The 21,644-nt window shown below is 48.8% G+C and overlaps 1 protein-coding gene across 1 annotated transcript in view; it reads left to right on the plus strand.

Annotated features, from left to right (window-relative positions):
- Positions 1 to 13,600: 13,600 nt before the first annotated feature.
- Prickle2 (prickle planar cell polarity protein 2) overlaps positions 13,601 to 21,644 on the plus strand; it is a 324,927-nt gene continuing 316,883 nt past the window's right edge. Inside the window, exons 1-2 of the mRNA XM_076869411.1 lie at positions 13,601 to 13,755; positions 14,467 to 14,552. Of these exons, the coding sequence (XP_076725526.1) occupies positions 13,714 to 13,755; positions 14,467 to 14,552 (128 nt within the window). The 5' untranslated portion in view covers positions 13,601 to 13,713. The remainder of the gene's footprint in view (positions 13,756 to 14,466; positions 14,553 to 21,644) is intronic.

Below are 21,644 nucleotides of genomic sequence, written 5' to 3' on the forward strand. Positions count from 1 at the left end.
CACATCGGTGAGTCTCCTGCTCATCCTGGTAATGCCTTCCCCGTCTGCTATCCCGAGACCACCCGCCCTGTGTGGTTAATATGGTTCCTCTTTGGTTCATCCTAGCACACAGGTGTTCACGATCAAATCCCAACAACTCTCATCTGCTGTCGGTGATTTTTCCCCATCCCCTCCCTGATCTGGAGTTGTCCCTCTGGGACTGTCTATGGCAAGTTCTTCCCTGATGGCCTTGCGGGGGGATTTTAAGCCACACTGTTTTGCACACATACCAGTGACTTATAGAGAAGTCTACACCCCTGAACATTGAATCCTGGTTTCTGCATGAACTACACCTAGCTTTTGGACCCAGCGTTACCCCTCACCTATTGTGTGACACCGAGTGAGTCATTTAACCTGACGGGGCCTCCGTTTCTTCGTCTGTGAGTGTGCAACCATAAAATCTAATCCAAAGACTTGAGAAAATGAAATTAAGTTTCGCTCTATGAAAGGGCTCAGCACAGTGAAGAACTGGCTCTATACCTACACCACTATTTCCATTTTTCAGTTTTGAAGGGGATAGAAAGAAGGCAAGGGTGATTTTGTGCAGGAGAGGAGGAGGATCTGGTGAACGACTTGGAGGAAGGAATCAGTGAGCCATACCCAAGAGCCAAATTGGACTCACCACCTGTTTGATAAACTGCACCCCCATTTCCTCATCTGTGCAGCCACAGAGTTGAGTTAGTGCTATAAAGACTACAGCCCCCAAAGCATAAAGTATGCCCTATCTGGCTCTTTACGAGTCTGTCAAGTCTTGGCCTAGATTGTAAAAGCAGAATAGCTGTCTTCATGGTCTTTCCCAGCTGAATGTCATAGTAGATCTTCTTCGTCAAGTGAAGTTGTTGACCCTTTTTCCCCAGCAAAGTGTTACATCTATGAAGCCCAATCAAGAATCCCCCACCAATATTCCTAAGAAAACTTGGAGTGGAGCTGCCATTTGACCCAGCTACCCCACTTCTAGGTCTATACGCAAAGGACGTAAAGTCAGCCTACTACAGTGACACAGCCACATCAGTGTTCCAGCAGCTCAAACCACGATAGCTGAGCTATGGAACCAACCTAGGCGCCCTTCAATAGATGAATGGATAAAGAAAATGTGGTCTATATATATTTATACACACACACACACACACACACACACATACATACATACACACACACCATGGAATATTACTCAGCTTTAAAGAATAATGAAATGATGGCATTTGCCAGTAAATGGATGGAGCTGGAGACTATTATGCTAAGCAAAATAAGCCAATCCCCCCCAAAAGCAAAGGCTGAATGTTTCCTTTGATATGTGGATGCTAACTTACAATAAGTGGGGGGGGTAATAATGGTATTTTGGACTAAACATAGGGGAATGAATGGAAGGGAGGGGGTTTGGGGTAGGAAGGATAGTAGCATGAACTGGACATTATTACCCTGTGTGCATATGTGATCACACAACCTGAGAATGAGCAGTTATCCTCCATTTATGTAGGATGTGTCAAAATGCATTCTACTGTCACGTACAACTAATCAGAACAAATAAAAAAAAAAGAAGTAATTAAAATCAAACACCACCAGTTTTCACACAGTGTATTGGAACGCTGCCTGGCTGAGGTAATGGCACACAGCCATGTGGCTCCTCTGGTTACCTTTGCAATACAAAGGCGTTGGCACCAAGGAGGGAGCTCAATGGTAGAAACTTGCCCAGCACACACAAAAACCTGGGTCGCATCCCCAGTACTGACCACCCCCAAGGAAGAGAATGTCCTTTAAAAGCTCAGCGAGTTCTACTAGGAAAACAGGGAACAGAGTAAGACATGGCATTGCAATTCTAATAAGGCCACCAGAACAGGGGCACCCAAGGGCTCACGGGTGCGGGTGCTCCTCTGCTTCTTTGTAAGCGTGCATTCAACCCTCTCCCTGGAGGTCAGCTCTCGAGTTTTCACCACTGAAAACCGGGATGAAATAAGTCCTCCTTCTCAGAACCCTGCACGTTCTCTCCTCTCTGTCGACTGCAAGCCAGATTCCGCCTACTGGAGGGTCTAAGTGTAGCGCAAGCTGTCCAATGGAGCTTTCTGGAAGAGTGGGCTGTTTCTGTTCTGCACTGTCACTGGATGTCACCTGGTCACATGTGCCTGTGGAACGCTGGAAATGGGGCCCATGCGATGGAGGAAGTCTACTTTGACTTTCACTTCATTTAAATATCAGTAGTCAGATGACTCGTGACTGCCCTCTTCAGCACAGTTCTGGAAGGTGACAGATGCATAGGCTGCGGGGGGTGGTGCCCAGCAGCTCAGGAGGCTGAGGCAGGAGGATCCCAAGTTCAAGGCCAGCCTCAGCAACTTAGCCAGGCCTTCAGCAACTCAGTGAGACCCTGTCTCTAAATAAAATATAAAAAGGGCTGGGGATGGGGCTCAGTTAAGCACCCTGGGTTCAATCTCTAGTACTGAAAAAAAAAATGAAGTACAGGCCCCCAAGATCTAGGTGTAGCGGGGTAGCCCAGCCCCCTACCCTCTTCTACCTCCTGCTGCTGCCCCCCCTCACCCCCTAGTCCACTGCGAGGAAAACAAAAGCAAAAGGGCACTCCCCCTCCCACCTGCTTTTCGCAGTGATAAGGATCAATCAGGGCCTTGCACATGCTAGGCAAGTGATTCACCAGTCAGCTGCATCCCCAGCCCTGTCTATTTCTTACTCTGAGACAGGGCTCGCTAAGTTGTCCAGGCTGGCCTTGAACTTGCCACGTTCCTGCCTCTGTCTCCCAGGCGGCTGGGATACCAGGTGTGCATGCAGAAGAGCTCTGTCGATAAGTCCATGAGACTTGACGTTTGCGGGACTAGCCAAGCTGCCCTGACTAATACCCCAATCCTGGCAACCGCTTTTAAAGGAAGGACAATTCCGTCTCCTCCTCCTCTATTTCACAAGCTCCAGGAATGCCAAGGGCCTCGGCTGGGGCTTTCATTCACAACTACCTCTACCGCATTGAGCATCCTGTCGAAGACAAGAGGTGACCTCACTGGCACTTAGCATCTGGCCACACCGACCCCAGCTGCAAGCTATGTAGGGAGGACTGGATCCCATTTAACATCAAGTTCCATTTTTTTTTTAACGACCCTTATAAAACTGTACAGATCCCATTCGTGACAGAGAAAGGCCATCTGGTTTGACAATTTTTTTTTTCACTTGAAAGAAGAGCACATGGAGAAAAGCTTTCCTAAATGAATTTGGGTCCAGGGGGGATCTGCCCAGAGGACAGAGGACAGAGCTGCCTTGGGAGGAGGTCTCAGCCGGGCTGTGGACACCACACTAACGTTTCTTCTGGTCATTGCCAAAGCGAGGCGCTGACTGGCCACTGGAGCAGGACAACAGGCCTCTGCTTCTTTGGCAGCAGCAGAGAAAGAGTCTTCTAGGTTTCAGTCCAAAGCAAGAAGAGCTGGGGTGACAGCAGCATATGACTGACTCTGTATCCCTGTTTCTGAACATTGTGCGGTGACACCTGTTTTGTTTCTTTCTTTTTTTTGGGGGGGGAGGGGGTACCCAGGTATTGAACTCAGGGGCACTTGACCACTGAGCCACATCCCCAGCCCTTTTTTAGAGACAGGGTCACACTGAGTCACTTAGGGCCTCACTGGGTTGCTGAAGCTGGCTCTGAACTCGCGATCCTCCTGTCTCAGCCTCCCTAGCCTCTGGGATGACAGGTGGGCACCATGGCGCCCAGCTGACATCACTTTTGAGGAGCAAGGAATTAAAGGTCTTGTCCTGTGTCTTCCTCTTCTGTTACCTACATAAAAGAGAAGTGCTGTCTACCTTGAGTAGCCAGGGCGGGGAGACATCTGAGAAGGAGGATAATGTAGAAAACACACCAAAGGAAATCCTGAGCAGGGGAGTAAAGCAAGCTTGGGAAAAGAGAGAGTTTCAACTCCAACTGGACTTTAAGCTCACCCGGAGAGCTTTGGAAACTATCCATTTTGTGGTCCCGCCTCAGGAATACTGATTTAATTGATTGGGATGGAGCCAGATGTAACATATTAAAGAAAATAACTCCCCAGGTTATTCTGTATGTAGTCAGGGTTGAGAACTGCTGCGCTAGACACAAGAGGCAGCCTTTTCCAGCTTGAAATGACCTTATCAAGATATTATGTCAGGTTTGGTTTAGGGAGAGCTGCTAGTTAGGTCAGAAAAAAAAAAAAAAGAACTTCATGGAAATCACAGGCAAGACACATCAATTGGGCGAAAGCTTGAACAATCAGGTTCATTTGTTCAAGTTAGAAAAACAGTAGCCTGGCACGGTGGCACATGCCTGTAATCCCAGTGACTTGGGAGGCTAAGGAAGGAGGATCGTGAGTTCAAAGCCAGCCTCAGCAACTTAGTGAGGCCCTAAGCAACTCAGTGAGACCCTGTCTCTAAATAAAATACAAAATAGGGCTGGGGATGGGGCTCAGTGGTTGAGTGCCCCTGAGTTCAATCCCCAGTACCCACCCCCCCAGAAAAAAGGAAAACACTCCCTAACCCAAACAACAAGTTAACTCTAGGTGCTTAAAGTGATTTGTCTGTTGGGAAATTCAGGAGCAAATGGAAAAAGAGTGATCTATGCCACTTCTTAGAGTTGGGACTTTCTTTTCTCTCATTAACATGTGGGTCTGTTGGTCCTCTATGCTCATGGAGACAGTGGGATGATGTCCCCTGAGTGCAGAGCCTGTTCCAGGAGCATTAATGAACGAGGCCTCATTCCCAGGGGCTGTTTCATGGCACCACCCAGCCCAGCACAGGGGTTCCTTCATTCTGGCCAGGGAGCATCCTGAATTTTGCTGCAACTGAGTTCATACTCTTGAGGCCCAGGTGCAGGCGGCTCCCTGTGACCAGAAGCCAGCTTAGAGATGGCCTTTGCTAACCAGACACAAATCTCAGCCCACTTTCAGGAATCCTTAAGATCTAGGCCTGGAAAGCATCTGGGAATGTTATGCTTTTGTGGAAGATTCCTTCTGTCCCGGGGTGGGATCAACTCAGACACTGAGCATTTATTTGAGCCATCCCCATTAGAAACATCTTCCAGAATCCCTGTCCATGTAGCCCATTGCCCTAGTCTGGCTGGGCACAAATCACGAGCCATTGAAGCAGGAACAAACTTTATTTCTGAACTCCACCAGCACACTCCACACACACTCCCCGGGAATTCTCCTGAACACCACGCAGCTCCTCCAGGAACCAGCAACGGGAACTCCCCTCCTCCAGCACTTCCCCAACCAATGGGAACTCTCCGTGAGAGCTCAAGCGGAACTCAACGGGAACTCCGCCAGAACTCAAAAGTCATCATCTTTTTTTTTTTTTTTTTTTAAAGAGAGAGTGGGACAGAGAGAGAGAGAGAGAGAGAGAGAGAGAGAGAGAGAATTTTTCAATATTTATTTTATAGTTTTCGGGGGACACAACATCTTTGTATGTGGTGCTGAGGATCCAACCCGGGCCGCACGCATGCCAGACGAGCACGCTACCGCTTGAGCCACATCCCCAGCCCCAAAAGTCATCATCTTAATGGTTCGTTATTGTCACCTCTCAACCACTACTTCTGGCAAAAATGCCATGCGGCATCCCGACTCGGCTGCGGCCCTCAACAGCCCATGTGGGGATTCTCCTCCATCACCCTCCCCTAGCTCTTGCCAATTCTTTTGTTCCTTTTAAAAATGACAAAGCCCAAGCCAGGCGTGGTGGTGCACACCTCTCATCCCAGTGGCTCGGGAGGCTGAGGCAGGAGGATCACGAGTTCAAAGCCAGCCTCAGCAACTTAGTGAGGCCCTAAGCAACTGAGCAAGACCTTGTCTCTAATAAAATATTTAAAAAGGGCTGGGATGTGGCTCAGTGGTTAAGCATCCCTGGGTTCATTTCCTGGTACTAAGAAGACAAAGCCTGCCTCAGCTCTCCTAAGCACCCTGCCGGTGACTTCCTGCACCCAAGCATGGCAAATACAAAGCTCTCCAGAAATGCAGACCCAGCCTTTTAGACAGACACTGTAATCGGTCACCTGGATGTTGACAGGGTCATTCCAGTCTGAGTGGCCGAATACAGCTTCCAGTAAGAAGAAACTCCCGCCAAAGAGGCTGGTCATGGGAAGCCTGGCTCTAAAGGTCAAGCCGACATAGTTAGTCCTGTGGTATAATTACTCCTTGGAACCACACCAGGAGTGCTTAAAACGCCGGTGACTGGGCCACATCCCCTGGAGATTCTGATTTAATTGACCTGGGACGTGGGCTGGGCATTAGGGTTTCAAAGTTCCCCGTGCCCTTCCTAATGTGTAGCCAAATTTTAGAGAAGCCTTCTACCTAAGCTACTTTGGGCTAAAGGGCAAGTAGAAAGGAGCCCTGGTGGGTACATTGTAGCTGCACTGCCTGGGTGCTGAGCTCGCCTGTTTAATCCCTTCCATGAGCAGAAGCGCAGAAAGCTGAGAATCACTCAGAAATTCTGAATCTCAGTAAGACCAACAGGCCAATAAATGGCTCCGTGGGGAGGGGACGGGGGCAGAAGGAAGAAATAACCAATTTTTGAAATACGTTGAAGAGGAATATCAACTTCTTGTGGTAAACCAGTAGCCTGGGTTTCTTGATGCCTATCAACCACAGATTAGGAAATTCGGGTGGGGCGGACATTGTGCATGGAAGGTCTTTTCTCTGTCCATGGCATGGTTTCCATGCATTTGAGGGAAGCCGAGGAACCGCACCAGCCACGCAGGGAGCGCTCCCGCCCAGAGGCAGCCTTGCGCAAACTCCATGGAGCACGCTGTAATCCCTGGGAATCTGGAGGCTGAGGCAGAAGGATCTCAAATTTGAGGCCAGTCTGGGAAGGTTAGCGAAGTCTTTTCTCAAAGTGAAAAATAAAAAGGGTTGAGGATGTAGCTGGGTGGTAGAGTGCCCCTGGGTTCAATCCTCAGTAACGAAAGAAGGGGGAAAAAATAAAAGCAAAGAAAAAAATAAAAATGAAATATAGGTACACGGGTGGGGGGCGGGGAGTGAATATCCACCAAACTCCCCCAAATATGCACATCCCATAAACAACTCTGGTGGTTTAAATACAGCTTTGTGTAAATTAGGAGGCGCTCCCTCTTCTCGAGGTACCCAGCTCCCACACATGGGGACAGTCCTGGGTGTGCATGTGCGAGCGCACTTTCCAGGGAGCACTTTGATAGAAAGCTGTCCCTAAAGGCAATAAGGATCCTGGAAACTGGGAACCAGACCACCTTAGCAGCATGCTGCCCCAGTTCAGGCAAGTCACCCACTTCAACAAGCTTTTGCTTTCTACCTTATTATGAGTCTTCGGTTTCCAAGATGCCACTTAAGAATATGAAGAATGGAGCGTGACGCAAGAATAGATGATCAACAAGCCAGTCCCGCATCTTTGAGCTTTTGCACAGGTATTAGGAAAGAAGGAGTGAAACATGATAAATATGTTCTCAAATGCCTGGTTGATGGGAGAAACCTGAGCCCGGTGCCATGGCGCATGCCTGTAATCCCAGCGGCTCTGGAGGCTGAGGCAGGAGGATCGCTATTTCAAAGCCAGCCTCAGCAACTAAGTGAGGCTCACTGGCTTAAGAGCATCCTGGGTCCAATCTCTGGTACGAAAACAAAACAAAACAAAAACAACCACCACCAACACCAACAACAAAACAGATTAAAACTATTTTTCTGTTATTATGTATTTCTGTTCATGGGAAAAACAACCCTTGAAAATATACAATATTGCAAACAGATACAAGTTGCAATTTCTTCTTCCAAAAAAATTAGTATTTGTCTTATAATTATTTACACATATTTAAATTTCAATTTGAAAGGTTTCTTTTCTCAAAATAATGCTTATTTCTTATAAAAATTGAGATATGTAGTTAAAAGATTAGGGGAAAAAATCAGTATTCTACCACCTAAAGATACCCACTAAAATTCAAGAATTTTCAAGTCAAATAATTCTTTATTATTTTATATTTTCACCTTTAATTATTATACAAGAAATACAGATTCATTTTAGAAAAATTAGATATAATGCAAGAGAAACTATTGAATCACTTGAAATGCTACCCTCAAAACAAATGAACAAAAACAGTAACAATTTTTTTACTATAATCTCTGGACTTTTTTTTTTCAAATACTTGTATATTTTTTGGAAGTATATGGGTAGCCAAATGTGAATTTGTATTGTTATTTTGTAACGTGTTTTACAAAGGGACCAATATTGTTGCAGATTTTCTCCTGTCCCTCAATATCATTTTTAATGTTTAATCATTCAAAGGACGTTTAATCTTTAGTGTGTCCTCTGTTGTTAGGCATTTGGATCCCTTGTGTATTCTCTTTTTTGTCTTAGAAACAATGCTGACCTATTCCTTATGCACATGTTTGTCCTTCCTTGCATTTTGAATTTGGATTGAGGAGGAATATCAACTCTCTATGTCAAACCAATAGCCTGGGTTTCTTGATGCCTATCAACCATACATTAGGAAAATCTAGGATACACTAGGCTAATGGCTTTGCAAGCTGTAAGACTTTTCAGGAAAAAGGATACAAGTTGTTTAGTGCAATACTTTTTATCTTTTCAAGTATTTTTGCTTTAGATTAAAATGCATTTACAAATTTCAGATGTTTTAATGCCTTCTGAAAACTTTTGTACTTTATTTATTTATTTATTTTTATGTGGTTCTGAGGATGGAACCCAGCGCCTTCCACGTGCTAGCCAAGGGCTCTACCACTGAGCCACAACCCCAGCCCCACTCTGAGCTATTTAGCCTACCAGCACAGTGTCTTTATTCCAGTTCTTTTCTGATTTTTTTTTTTTTTTTTTTTTGTACCAAGGATTAAACTCAGGGGCACTTGACCACAGAGCCACATCCCCAGCCCTATTTCGTATTTTATTTAGAGATAAGGTCTCACTGAGTTGCTTAGCACCTGCTTTTGCACTTTAAATTGGCGATCCTCCTGCCTCAGCCTCCAGTTGCTGAGATTACAGGCATGTGCCCCTGCACCCAGCCTGATTTAATTATCATACATTTTTTTCCTGAAATATGTCTATCTAATTCATGGCCAGGCAAGAAAACTTGTAAACTACATTAAAAGTGCTCATGGGGAAGAAGGAATACTTACAATCCCACTACTAAGAGAAATCTCTCTCTGGCCACCCTCCTCCACTTCCCCATCACTCTTGGTTTTAAAGACTCTTTTGCAAAATACCATTGGTAGACTTCTGATTCAGAGGCCACGTTGATGATGCTTCTACATGCTGGCTGCTGGTCAGGGAGATTTTATTCCTGTTGCCTCATTCAGATGTGTTTCTGGTAGGTAGCAGAAATTAGTGTGTTCCTAGGTGAGGCTGTGCTGAGATCCCTGACTCATATATATATATATTTTTTTTTGGGGGGGGGGAGGCAGGATGGGGCTTGAACCCAGGGGTGCTGAAGCACTGAGCAACATCCCCAGTTCCTTTTTATTTTTTATTTCGAGTCAGGGTCTCCCTAAGTTGCCTAGGGCCCTGCTAAATTGCTGAGGCTGGCTTTGAACTTGCGATCCTGAGATTACAGCTGCTGAGATTACAGGCATGAGCCACTGCATCTTCTTCCCCATTTTAGAAAGTCCTTATGGACACATCTCTGAATGCCCATAAGTAGGAAGAGCAGTCCGGAAGCTTCATCTGGCTTTAACAAAATCACAGATTTATATAAGAAAAAACAGGAAAGCCAAAGTACAGAAGCCAGGCACCTAAAGAAGGGTGACACACAGGTCTTTTTTATTTTATTTTATTTTTTTGGCACTCAGAGTTGAACATGCCGGACTGCGGCAAACATGGGCGCTTTACCACTGAGCTACACCCCCAACCCTTTTTACTCTTTAATTTGAAATAGGGCCTCACTACATTGCTTAGGACCTCGCTAAGTTGCCTAGACTGGCCTCAAACTTTCCATCCTCCTGCCTCCGTGGGGCCGCAGGCGTGTGCCACCACCCTTGGCAATGGCACACAGTTTTGCTTTATTGTATTCAGATCGGACGTTAGAAGACCTCAGTCAGGTGGGGCACACTTCTCCATTTTGGATAACTTTATATTTAGATTTCTAATTATAACACGAACACATGTTCCTTAGAGCACATGCATTCAAAAGCCAGAAAGAGGAAAACCTTAAAATTTCCCCATCAATCCATGTTTAAGAGGTTGTGGATGTCTTTCCAGTTTCTGAATACACATTGGAAGACCAATTGAAGCCCAACAGCCTTTCCTGGTTTTGGAGTTCCACTTTACATTTTGACAAAGGCGCGTTCCCCTGTTGGCAACTGTTCTCGAGGAATTTCAAGTTCTGTTAGTAATGTATTGCCTCGAGAGATGAGCAAAGAAAAGACATCACCAAGATGATGTCTATGAATAGCCAGGGCAATGGTGAAGCACGAGGAAATCGCTTACTATTCACCTACGCCTGACAGTAGGATCCTTTGTCCTCCCCGGGTTACTAGACTGTGTCTTCCTAAGCAAGATCAAGTGGTTGTTGAATAGATGGGGAGATGCTCTCCTGCTACCTGAGACTCAGGTGCAAATAACTTGTAGGATACTGGCTCCCATTGAGAGGAAACAGGCCTTGGGGAGGTTCCTTCATGACACATGTCAGGAGCGCTCTGGGAGCCCCCTCTGCAGGCCGGGATCAGGCCCTGTGCTTGTGGCTTAATGGACCATTTGTGACGTCCACGGACATCTTCTCCACATTTCCACTTGGGGAAAACAACTAAAGTTTAAAAAAAAAAAAAGAGCTATGCTCCCAAGGAGCTTATGATCACCGCATGCTTTACCAGCCACATCTATCCGGAAGCAAGATGTGGGGCAGGGCAACTGCCACCTTCTGTCCTTCCTTTGACAAGATTTGGAAAAAATGCACCGAAGACACCTGTCTTCCATCTGTTAGGAATTTGTAATGCATTAATTATGCAGTCACTGACCTTTGCTAGGAAAGGTATTTTTGTGATTAAAATACAAATAGACAACATGGCTACTCTGCAGGATCCCCGCCGCCCTCTCACCCCACCTGCCCTTTCCCCCAGGTATGAGGCCACGGTGCAGTAGTGCTGGGTATGCAGTGGCCCTGTTGAGAGTGTAGGGGAGCCTCCTGTCTGCCTTTTACTTTGTCACTTAACCAATGTTTGTTGAGCATTTCAAGTGATCCAGCCCCTATGCTAGGCCTGGGCAGAGAGATAAATAAGTCTCTGCCAAGGTACCATTGAATGTGACAGTGGGTGGTAACTACAGAGATAAATACAATATAAGGGATTCCATTCTCAGTGTCTGAGTTTGGGACAATATATATATATATATACACACACACCAGGAATAGGATTAGGGTGAGGTGAATGAGACAGAGAAGTATAAGTGTGGGCTAGGATTCTCTTTTATGTAAAATACTAATGTCTGTTCATCAGGAATTTTTTTTTTTCTGGTACCAAGGATTAAGTGGAGCGGCATTTAATCACTGAGCCACATCCCTATCCCCCTTTATATATATATATATATATATATATATATATATATATATATATATATAAATTAATTTAGTTTTTATTTAGAGACAGGTTCTCACTGAGTTGCTTAGGGACTCACTAAATTGCTGAGGCTGGCTTTGAACTTGCAATCCTCCTGCCTCAGCCTCAGTGGAGTGCTGGGATTACAGGCATGTGCCACGGTGCCTGGCAAGAATTTTTTTTAAATCAAGGATTCTTTTTTTTTTTTTTTTTAATTCTGAGATTTAAAAAATCTAAGTGGCTGAGGCTGACCTTGAACTTGTGATTCTCCTGCCCTCCAGGGACCTCCTGAGTCTGAGTTTACAGGTGTGCAGTGCCATACGTGGTCCTCAATGATTTTTTTTTTTTTTTTTTTTTACATTCTGACTCTTTGGAATACTGCATATAAATACTGTTTATTGTGGTTACTGAGTTTGTTGGAACTGCTGTTGGTTTTGCTCCGGAGGGAAAGGCCTTGTGTGCCTTACCCTAGTTCTAGTCCAGAAAGCAAACTGAACTTTACTGTCTGGGCAGTGAAGCCAGTCAGCTGACACAGGGTGTCTGGGTCCCGGCGCTCTCGTCTTTTGAATCTCAGGATGCTTAGGTAGACTGATCTTGCTCTAATTTGCAGTGTTTCCAGCCCAACAGCTTTTCTTCATTCAAGTGCTGTGTCTGTTCTGTAAAATGCCAAGCAGGACAGCCATCTTTTTCAACCTTGACAAGAATGTCCACTTTTGACAAATATTCATGGAGGACCTACTATGTGCAAGCTCTGTGACAGGCTCTAGTAACACTAATGTGAACATCTTTCTGTCATGCAACTTGGGTTTGGGTGAGGACAGACAAAGAAGTAAACAGGATCATTTCAATGTATGCTACAAGCCAGACACGGTGGTGCACACCTGTGATCCCAGTGCCTCGGGAGTCTGAGGCAGGAGGATGGCAAGCTGAAGCCAGCATAGGTGAGACCCTTTCTCAAAATAAAAATAAAATGGGTTGGGGATGAGCTCAGTGTTAGAGCACCCCTGGGTTTAATTCCAGGTATGAAGAAAAATAAAAAAGCTATGTGGGCTAAGAATGTATGAGAGAGATGGTACAGTATGAGGTTCTCAGAGGAGAGGATATTTGAGCTAAAACATTGATGATAAGTGGACATCATGGCCATACCTCTGAAAATCACAATATTTTTTTTTCTGACAGCTAATCTGTAATGAATCCTGAGTTTGTGTCTGTCTTAACAACTATACATGTCTGAACTCATCTCTCAAGAACACTGTGAGATTAAGACGTGTGTGTGTGTGTGTGTGTGTGTGTGTGTGTGTAAATGAAGTTGACAGGCAGGCAGAAGAGGCACAGGAAGTTAACTAATTTGTAGATCACTAGCTAGTAAATGGCGGAGAAATTCAAGGAACCTAGATAGGCACGGTGACTTCAAAGAGTGACAATTGCATGAAATAATTGAGAATGACATAATGAGCATCTACTGCATCCCAGGCTCTGCACCATGAGAGGCGTAATTCATTCTCCCAGCCCCCTCCTCCTCCAACAGCCAATACTAACTAGATTCCAGGCAAACTTTAAAAATAGTTCATCTCACAGAGTGACAAGACTCCACGTAGTGGCGGTTCCAAGCCTGTGTGAATTTGTCCCAGTAGGCAGCACTGTGCACCGCACAGGTTGACTTCAACTCTCTGTGAATGACACCATCGCGTAAAAAACCCTCATCTTCCAACTCCACCCGCCACCCCGGCTACATCAGCGAGGGGCCATGAAGGGGTCCCCGCCCCTAACTTCGGGGACAGGGTGAGGGAAGGATCTTGCGGAGCGGGATCAGGTGACCCACCAGAGCTCAGCCCTGGGTAGCTGGACCTCAGGGCCCGGGAGGCTGGGAAAGGGAGAGGGCGGGCGCAGCGCGGGCGGGGACGGGGCGGGGCGGGGCGAGCCAGGGGGCGGGGCCGCAGACGGGGCGGGTCTCTGGGGGCGGGGTCTCCTGAGGGGCGGGGCCGCGGGCGGGGCGGGGCGGGGAGGCGGTGGCCGGGAGGAGGGAGGCGTGCGCTCGAGCGCGAGCCGGGGCTGCGCGGAGACAGCAGCCGGTGGCCGCCGAGGGGGCCCGCCCAGGCGACCCGCCCTCCCCGCCGCGGCACAGACGGACAGATCGACGGACGGCGCTGCGTGCCGGAGGCACCCGGCCATGTTCAGCCGCAGCTCGCGGAAAAGACTGTCCAGCCGCTCGGTGAGTGTCCCCACCCGCCCTCCGGGTACCTGCAGTCGCCACCGGCGCCCGTGCCCAGCCCCCTCCGCCCCTCGGTCGCGCACCTGTGGCCCCAGGTAACCAGTTGGGGCACCCATGAGCTCACCGGGGAGCGCGCGAGGGGCCAAGTCCCGACCCCCTCCAGCCGGGCCACAGTGCCACCAGGAACCATGGCCCCAAGTGTCCCAGTTTGGGGCGCCCAGGGAAAGCAGATCGGAAGCCCCAGCAGCATGCAGCGTCCAGCGTGTGGAGCTCCAGCCAGGGGCTTGCACTTTGGGGCTGTCTTTGGGGGTGTCCTTTGCTACCCCTCTCCCAGGAGCAGCAGCCTGGACCACGGCAGCCGTGGAGAGTCCCTTTTCGGGCACTCTCTGGGGGAACCGAAGGATCTTGCTTTTGTTTCTTAGAAACCTGTGACCAATGTGTCTGGGGGGAGACAAAGCCCCAGCCAAAGCCATTTCTTGGTGCTTTGATACTGGAGACAGCCCACCTGGGTCTGCAGCCTTGTCTTAGGCAGGAGACCACCCTTGGGGCACTGGCAGCCCCCCAACCTAGGTCCCCACTTAGCAGAGGAACCCTGACTCAGATCCCAGGAGGTGGGGTGGAAGAGGCAGGCCATCCTATCTGGGGCACAGTGGGGTTTTGGAGGAAGCCCTCATCTTCACACGTGGCCTGTGTTATCTTTTTGTTTTGAAGTTGACCGGACTGGGGCGGATAGAGAGAGGCCAGCCATGTAACGCCTGCGGTGACCAGTGTCCTGGGTTCGCCTTGCATAAATGGAGGTAGGACTCTTTAAAACCCGCACAACACTGCAGGGAGAAAAGTAAATAAAATTCTCCCCTTTTCAATCTGACTTGTAAGTCACATGGAAAGAATGCAAAGTCTGTGCCTTTAAAAGCCGGGCTACATCTGCTACAAATATTCAAGGTGGAAGTGGTGGCCAGACTTGGGAGGATGCAGGAGAGCCCGGTTCAGGCTGCATTTCCCTGATGGGAGAGCTTGAGAGGCTTGGCACCACCCTGTGCCTAGGTAACTAGGCCCCAAACAACTCAACCCGGGCCTGGTAGCGTCACCAAGTGCCACAGCACAGCAGTGTGGAGCACTGCCTGGACTGGCTGGTGTTTTCAATTCAGTCCCTGTAACTCTGGGTCCCGACCACAAATCCACCACTGCCCGCCTGTGCTGTGTCAACCGTCTTCGGTGGCCAGATGTTTCTTATTAATGTGCCTTGCATGTTGACTTCCAGGCAGAGTCAGCCTGGAGCGGAATGGTTTTGTTTGGGAGTCGAGGGATCTGAGTGTCCTTCCAGTGCATCTGGCTGCTGGGGCACTGCTTGGGAAAAAGTTGGGGTGCAGGCGAACTGGCTGTCCGTTTGGCGATGGAAAAAGAAGAGGTCAGTTCTCCCCGGTGCCTTCCTTCAAAGGAAGGAGACAGTGAGCACAGACTGCTGCTGGTAGCATTCTGTCTGGATGTGTGTGCCTTTCCTACTGTCCTACGCTGTCGGCAAGAGCGCTGCTGTTTCTGGGTGCCAGGGAGGAAAGTCTACTTTGGTCTTCTTCCTGGGTCTCGTGGGTCATGTGTGCCCAGCACCCAGTTCTACGGAAACCCTCCGTCGGTTCCTTCAGAAATTAAATGCTTTTGTTCCAGCTTGGACGGGTCTGGCAGCCCTTCTGCCTTTGTCTCAGGGCACTGAGCGCAGCCCTGATGCTCTGGAGCATTTAATAACTCCTGTGTCACAGTCCAGCCAGGCGACCTTATAAATATGTAATTGGCAGACGTTGGTGTCCATCAATAGTGCCAATGCTATAGCCCCAGTAGGTGGGCTCCTGTGTGATCACAGGTCATACATGGGACTGGGTGTAGAAGGCTTATTTTACAAACTCAATGTAAGAGAGAAGACTGATGGTTTCCCTTTTTTTTTTTTTCTTTTTTCTTTTTGGGTACCAGGGATTGACCTCAGGGGCACTCGGCCACTGAGCCCCATCCCCAGCTCTATTTTGTGTTTTATTTAGAGACATCTCACTGAGTTGCTTAGGACCTCGCTGTGGCTGAGGCTGGCTTTGAACTGGGGATCCTCCTGCCTCAGCTCCCCGAGCCACTGGGGTTTCAGGGTTGTGCCACTGCGCCTGGCTCTGTTGCCTCCTTCTTGATCCATTTGCTTTCTAACGGGGATGAGGCAGGGCAGGGTAGGTGGCTTCCAACTTCCCTTTCCTCCCCTACCTGCCTGTGGCTCAGCTCCCACCAGAGGCCTGTGGGTAGTGCTGCAGTGTGGGGGTGTAGCTTGGTGCCTGTCCTCCCCTCCTGCTTGACCTCTGACCCCTGGTCAGTCACTAACACTCCCGGGTTCTCAGTTTCCCTAGCTGTTCAGTGGGAAGAACAAGGGCACTTCCCTTACACGCTTATTGCAGGGATGAGGGGAGATGTGGTCCACGTTGCCTACTCCCAGGTATGCAGGAAATATTCACTCATTTTGTTAACTATTTTGAGCTTCCTCTCAACTATTGCTCAGGAGGACTTACAGGGTCTTTGAGGATGCTAGGTGTCTGGGTCCCTTGAGACCCCATAACCACAGCTTCTTGGAGGATTTGAACCCAGGGGCGCTTAACCACTGAGCCCCACCCCAGCCCTTTTTGTGTGTTATTTAGACACCGGGTCTTGCTAAGTTGCTTAGGGCCTCTAAGTTGCTGAGGCTGGCTTTGAACTTGTGATGAGAATTTTAAGACATTTAACCCAACTCATTTTGCGATGGAAAGACAGTGCTTGATTTTCAGCCGACTCTGGAGCTTTTCCTTTGGAGAGAGACCCTCTCGTCAGGGTGAGAAGCATTTTCATGTTGAAGCCATTTCCCTGCTGGCAGCAGAAGGGCTTCGCTTTGACCTAGGAAGAGGGTTTTTCATAGCATTTCCACCCATTGCTGGAAAGGAAGCCGCTCCTCCTTTTCCCCCACGGGTGTACTGTTGGGTGACCTTTTGTGTTACACCACAATTTTCTTCTTGGCAGTTTGAAATCCATGTTACCCTCCTCTGCCTTGGGAGACCATGAACCCCCTGGAGGGAGGGTTGGGTCCCAATAGGCCTGAGAGAGACCTAACAGGAAGGCTGCCTTGGCTCTGACCCTAGGAGAGTAGAGCTCCTCTTACCCCAGGTCTCAAGGAACCAACCGAGTGGGGAGGGGCATGCTTCCAATCCCAGGGAATCTGGAGGCTGAGGCAGGAGGATCGTGAGTTCAAAGCCCCCCTCAGCGACTTAGCGAGGCCCTAAGCAACTCAGTGAGACCCTGTCTCTAAAAAAAAATATGCAAAGAGCTGAGGATGTGACTCAGTGGGTAAGCACCCCTGGGTTCAATCTCTGGTACCAAATAAATAAATAAATAAATATAGAGGAACCCTGGGACTGCCATGCATCGACCTGGACCACTGTGGCATCCTCTGAACGGGCCTCTTTGCTTCCACTCTGGTCCCCTCCAGTCATTGTCCACATAACCAGGCAGCTCTTAAAAACAGCGTGCAGAACTGTGTTACTGCCTCACAGCAGGAAGACCCTCGAGTTCTTGGGAGGAAGCCTGCTGTAAACAGACTTTGTTTCCCTTTGGCCTGGTGGAGAGACCTGGGGCTTTGAAGTGCATTCAGAGCAGGCCCAGCCTCTGCTCTGGCTTTGATTAGCTGTGTGACCTTGGACACATGGCTTCGGCTCCCGAGTTTCATTTTGCTTGCTTGTCACACTGGGATCTGTGCACTGGACAAATATTTGAGTGCTTGCTTGGTACCAGGTGTTCCACTGATGCTGGGGATTCAGCAAAGAACAAAACAGATGGGATCCAGGACCCCATTCCACAAGCAGTGACACTTTAGATAAGGCCATCAGGAAAGGACCCTCTCAGGAGGTGATTTTTTTTGAGCAGAGACCTAAATGAAGCCAAGGCCGTGCTGATTCATGCAGGTGCAGGGGCAGGTAGCATCCTCGATTTGTCTTGGGGGAACCTCTTAAAAATGCGTCGTCTCAGTCGAGTGCAGTGGCAAACCCCTGTAATCCCAGCGGCTGGGGAGGCTGAGGCAGGAGGATTGCAAATTCAAAGCCAGCCTCAGCAATTGTGAGGTGCTAAGCAACTCAGTGAGACCCTGGCTCTAAATAAACTATAAAAAAGGGCTGGGGATGGGGCTCAGTGGTAGAGTGCTTTCCTAGCATGTGTGAGGCACTGGGTTCAATTTTCAGTGCCATTAAAAAAAAATAAATAAAATAAAGGTATTTTGTCCATCTATAATTAAAATTTTTTTTTTTTTTTAAATGCATGGGCTTTGGCCTTGACCCACTGAACCAGAATCTGAGCTGGAACAAGAGCCCTGGCTGATTCAGGTGCCCCTGAAGATGGAGAGGCACCAGGTCAAAGCGCCGTGGATGGCAGACAGCTTTCCCCACCTTGGGTCTTCCTTGGGGGGAGTAAAGATGCCCATGTTCTTGTCCAAATCTGTTCCATTTTATGGGGATTTTTCCTGGGTGACCCTAATCTCTGTGTTTTCATTGTGATGCATACCTTTAGGTGGCAAATTTGGGAATTTTTAGAAATTCTAAAAACAAAACTCATCAAGGGTTTGTGTGTCTTGGAGAGCAGATGGCTGGCCTTTTCCCTCCACTGATGTAAGGTAAGGCAGCTGGAGAGCAAACCTGGCCTCTGCTCTCTACAGGTGGCCCAGCCTGGAAGAACCATCACCTCCCTGTCGCCTAGGGGAAGCCCCAGGTTGCCAGGCTGCAGAAGAATGTCCATTAACAGGAAGAGGATGGCAGCGCCATGGACTGTGGCTGGAACCAAGTCATTAAAAACTGGGCACTTGGTGTATCTGCTACAAGAGGCCTCTCCAAGGGGGGCCAGTGGGCTTGCTTATTTGCAACCAGTTTGAGAAGGGAGAGAAAAAGAGCCATTTTTACAGTGTAGAATTGCTCCATGTGTGTCCAAAACTGAAGAAGAATTATAGTAATAATAGTACTTAAGTGACATTGGCAATCAAAGCCATCGCCATGGGGCATGCCTATAATCCCAGCGGCTCGGGAGGCTGAGGCAGGAGTATCCCGAGTTCAAAGCCAGCCTCAGCAACTCAGGGAGGCCCTAAGCAACTCAATGAGACCTGTCTCTAGATAAAATATAAAAAGAGCTGGGGGTGTGGCTCAGTGGTTAAGCACCCCTGGGGTTCAATCCTTGGTACCAAAAAAAAAAAAAAAATACATTGGCGATCAATCACTGGGAGGATTTATCCCATGAACCCATGAAGGTGTCATGTCACCCTGTTTAACACACATTTTTTTTTTTTAATCCTCACCAAGCCCTGTGAGATCGAAGTGATTATTTTCCTGTTAATGAAACTGAGACTCTTGATTGTTAAATAATGTAGCCAGGGTCACCAGGCTGGGGCAGTGATTCAATTCCAGAATTGAGGCTCATTTCCTGTGGCTGGACACTTCTTGTGACTTAGGCGGTGGTCACAAACCAGAGGCTCCCACGTCACATCCATTCTGCAGATGGGTGTTGTTTGGTCTGTAGAACATATTAAGTAAGAGAGTTATGTGTTTTTTTTTTTTGTACTAGGGATTGAACTCAGGGGCACTGGACCACTGAGCCCCATCCCCAGCCCTTTTTAATAGTTTATTTGGAGACAGAGTCTCACTGAGTTGCTTAGGGCCTCAGTCCGTTGCTGAGGCTGGCTTTGAACTTAGCTAAGAGAGCTTTTTCTAATAATCAGAGTTTTAACTTTCTTTGTGAGGTTCAGCTCAGTGACAGAGCACTTTTCCAGCATGCACAAGGCCCCAGGATCCGTCCCCCGTACCATTAAAACACAGCCACCACCAGAGATGTCACATCTGGCCAGCGGTCCTGCACCTCCAATTACTGGCAGGATGTGAGTGGTCTCCCTTTAGATGGGTGTTTTGTGGACTCACCCCTGTCTCCCAGTGTGCCAGTTAGTTCAAGGACTTGTTTGAATATTTCGGTCCCCTCCCAGGTACTGGAAGTCACTGGAGTGTGCAAATCCTGAAGGAGCATTCTTGTTTTTGCAAAAAAATTATATGAAATTCAAATTTCAGCACTCACAAATAAAGTGTAGCTGAGCAGGTGCAGGTCCGAATGCTGACCCTCCGCAGTGGGATCTTTCGTGGACCACAGAGTGGGGTAGCTGCGGCCGAGGGTCCCGTGCGCACCCCCACGACTCTTCAGTGTCCGGCTCTTTCCAGGCAGTGGGTGACCCCTGCTCTGTCCGCTGGAGGAATATGCACGGCACTCTCTTAGGTTTAAGAATAAAAGTAGCCTGAGGATAAAGTGGCGTGGAGTCAGGATGGAGGCAATGTCCCCACCACGTGGAGAGAGGGGTGGTAAGATCAAAGGCCACCGAGAACCCTGGACAGACCAAAGCCCTTCCAAAAGGGCATGTGGCCTTGAGGCTAGCGACACCACATCAATGAATCTCCAGTGGCTTCTAAGCCCCTTGTAATCCCCTTAATGTCGCCACTTGCTGATGACTGTAGATTGGCTGGAGCATCAGAAGGCGGGCAGTCAGCGGGTCCCCCGCAGCCCTGGCTGGGCGCAGCTGACCTGGGAAGCCAAGCGGGGCTGGCCCCAGCCGGGGGCGGGGCTGGCCCCAGCCGGGGGCGGGGCTGGCCCCAGCCGGGGGCGGGGCTGGCCCCAGCCGGGGGCGGGGCTGGCCCCAGCCGGGGGCGGGGCTGGCCCCAGCCGGGGGCGGGGCTGGCCCCAGCCGGGGGCGGGGCTGGCCCCAGCCGGGGGCGGGGCTGGCCCCAGCCGGGGGCGGGGCTGGCCCCAGCCGGGGGCGGGGCCTCTGAGGTCGGCTTGATTGTGCGGCGCGGTTTGTCTCTGGACAAGGCTCTTCCAGGCGCATGGTTTGGCCGCGTCGCCGTTGCTCCAGAAGCAGCGCTGGGGCTGGGGCTGGGCCAGCCAAGCCTGCGCCTGCAAAGCAGTGCCCCTCCCCCGTTGCCCTGGCGATTCTGGGGATTGATGACGGGGGCCCGCAATTTGGGGGGTGACGCAGTCCTGGTTTCCTGCAGAGGATTGCAAATTGGATTAGAAGTGGGTTCCCGCTGATGATTTTGCTCTGGAAGGAAAAACACTCTCAGCCCATGATGGGTAGGCCAGACAAGGAAAGTGTGTGTATGAGAGACAGACAGACAGACACAGTTGGTTTTTGGAACCTTCCAGCCAGGGAAGATGCTTAGCGGCTAAGGCAGCTGGTTGGCCCACCTATTTGAACATGTCTGAGAGAAGGTGAGGTCCCTTGTTGTGTTTTGTTTTATATTGGTTCTAGGGATTGGACCCCAGGGAAGCTCTACCACTGAGCCGTTTCCCAGCCCTTTTTATTTTGAATCAGAGTCTCAATAAGTTGCTAAGGCTGGCCTCAAACTTACTCCTCCTGCCTCAGCCTCCGGAGTTGCTGGGAGTACAGGCGTGTGCACCACCGTGTTTGGCAGAAGCTGAAGTATCTTGATAGGGGTTTTCTCTTGGAAAACAAAATCAACTCAGTCTGAGATATCTGTATTATTATCTCTGATTTTGCAATAGCTATTACTGTTGTTACAGATAGTAAAATCACATGCACATATAAAGCATACCTTTCATAAAAGAGAAAACCCTTCTTAATTGCACCTTTGAGGTCTGGAGTTAGCAAACTGTAGCTAGTGGGACAAAATCAGAATGGCTTTTATCTTTTTATTTGGTTTTGTGTTTTTATTTTATTTAGTACTGGGGATGGAACTCAGAGGTGTTCTACCCCTTTGCTCCACCCCCAGCCTCTCTTTCTATTCCCCCCCCCTTTTTTTTTTCTTCCTGGTAGCCGAAATTGTGCCCCAGGGTCACTTCACCACTGAGCTACGTCCCCAGTC

Source organism: Callospermophilus lateralis, chromosome 1 (assembly GCF_048772815.1).
Source record: "Callospermophilus lateralis isolate mCalLat2 chromosome 1, mCalLat2.hap1, whole genome shotgun sequence".
NCBI classification, from domain to species: Eukaryota; Metazoa; Chordata; class Mammalia; order Rodentia; family Sciuridae; genus Callospermophilus; species Callospermophilus lateralis.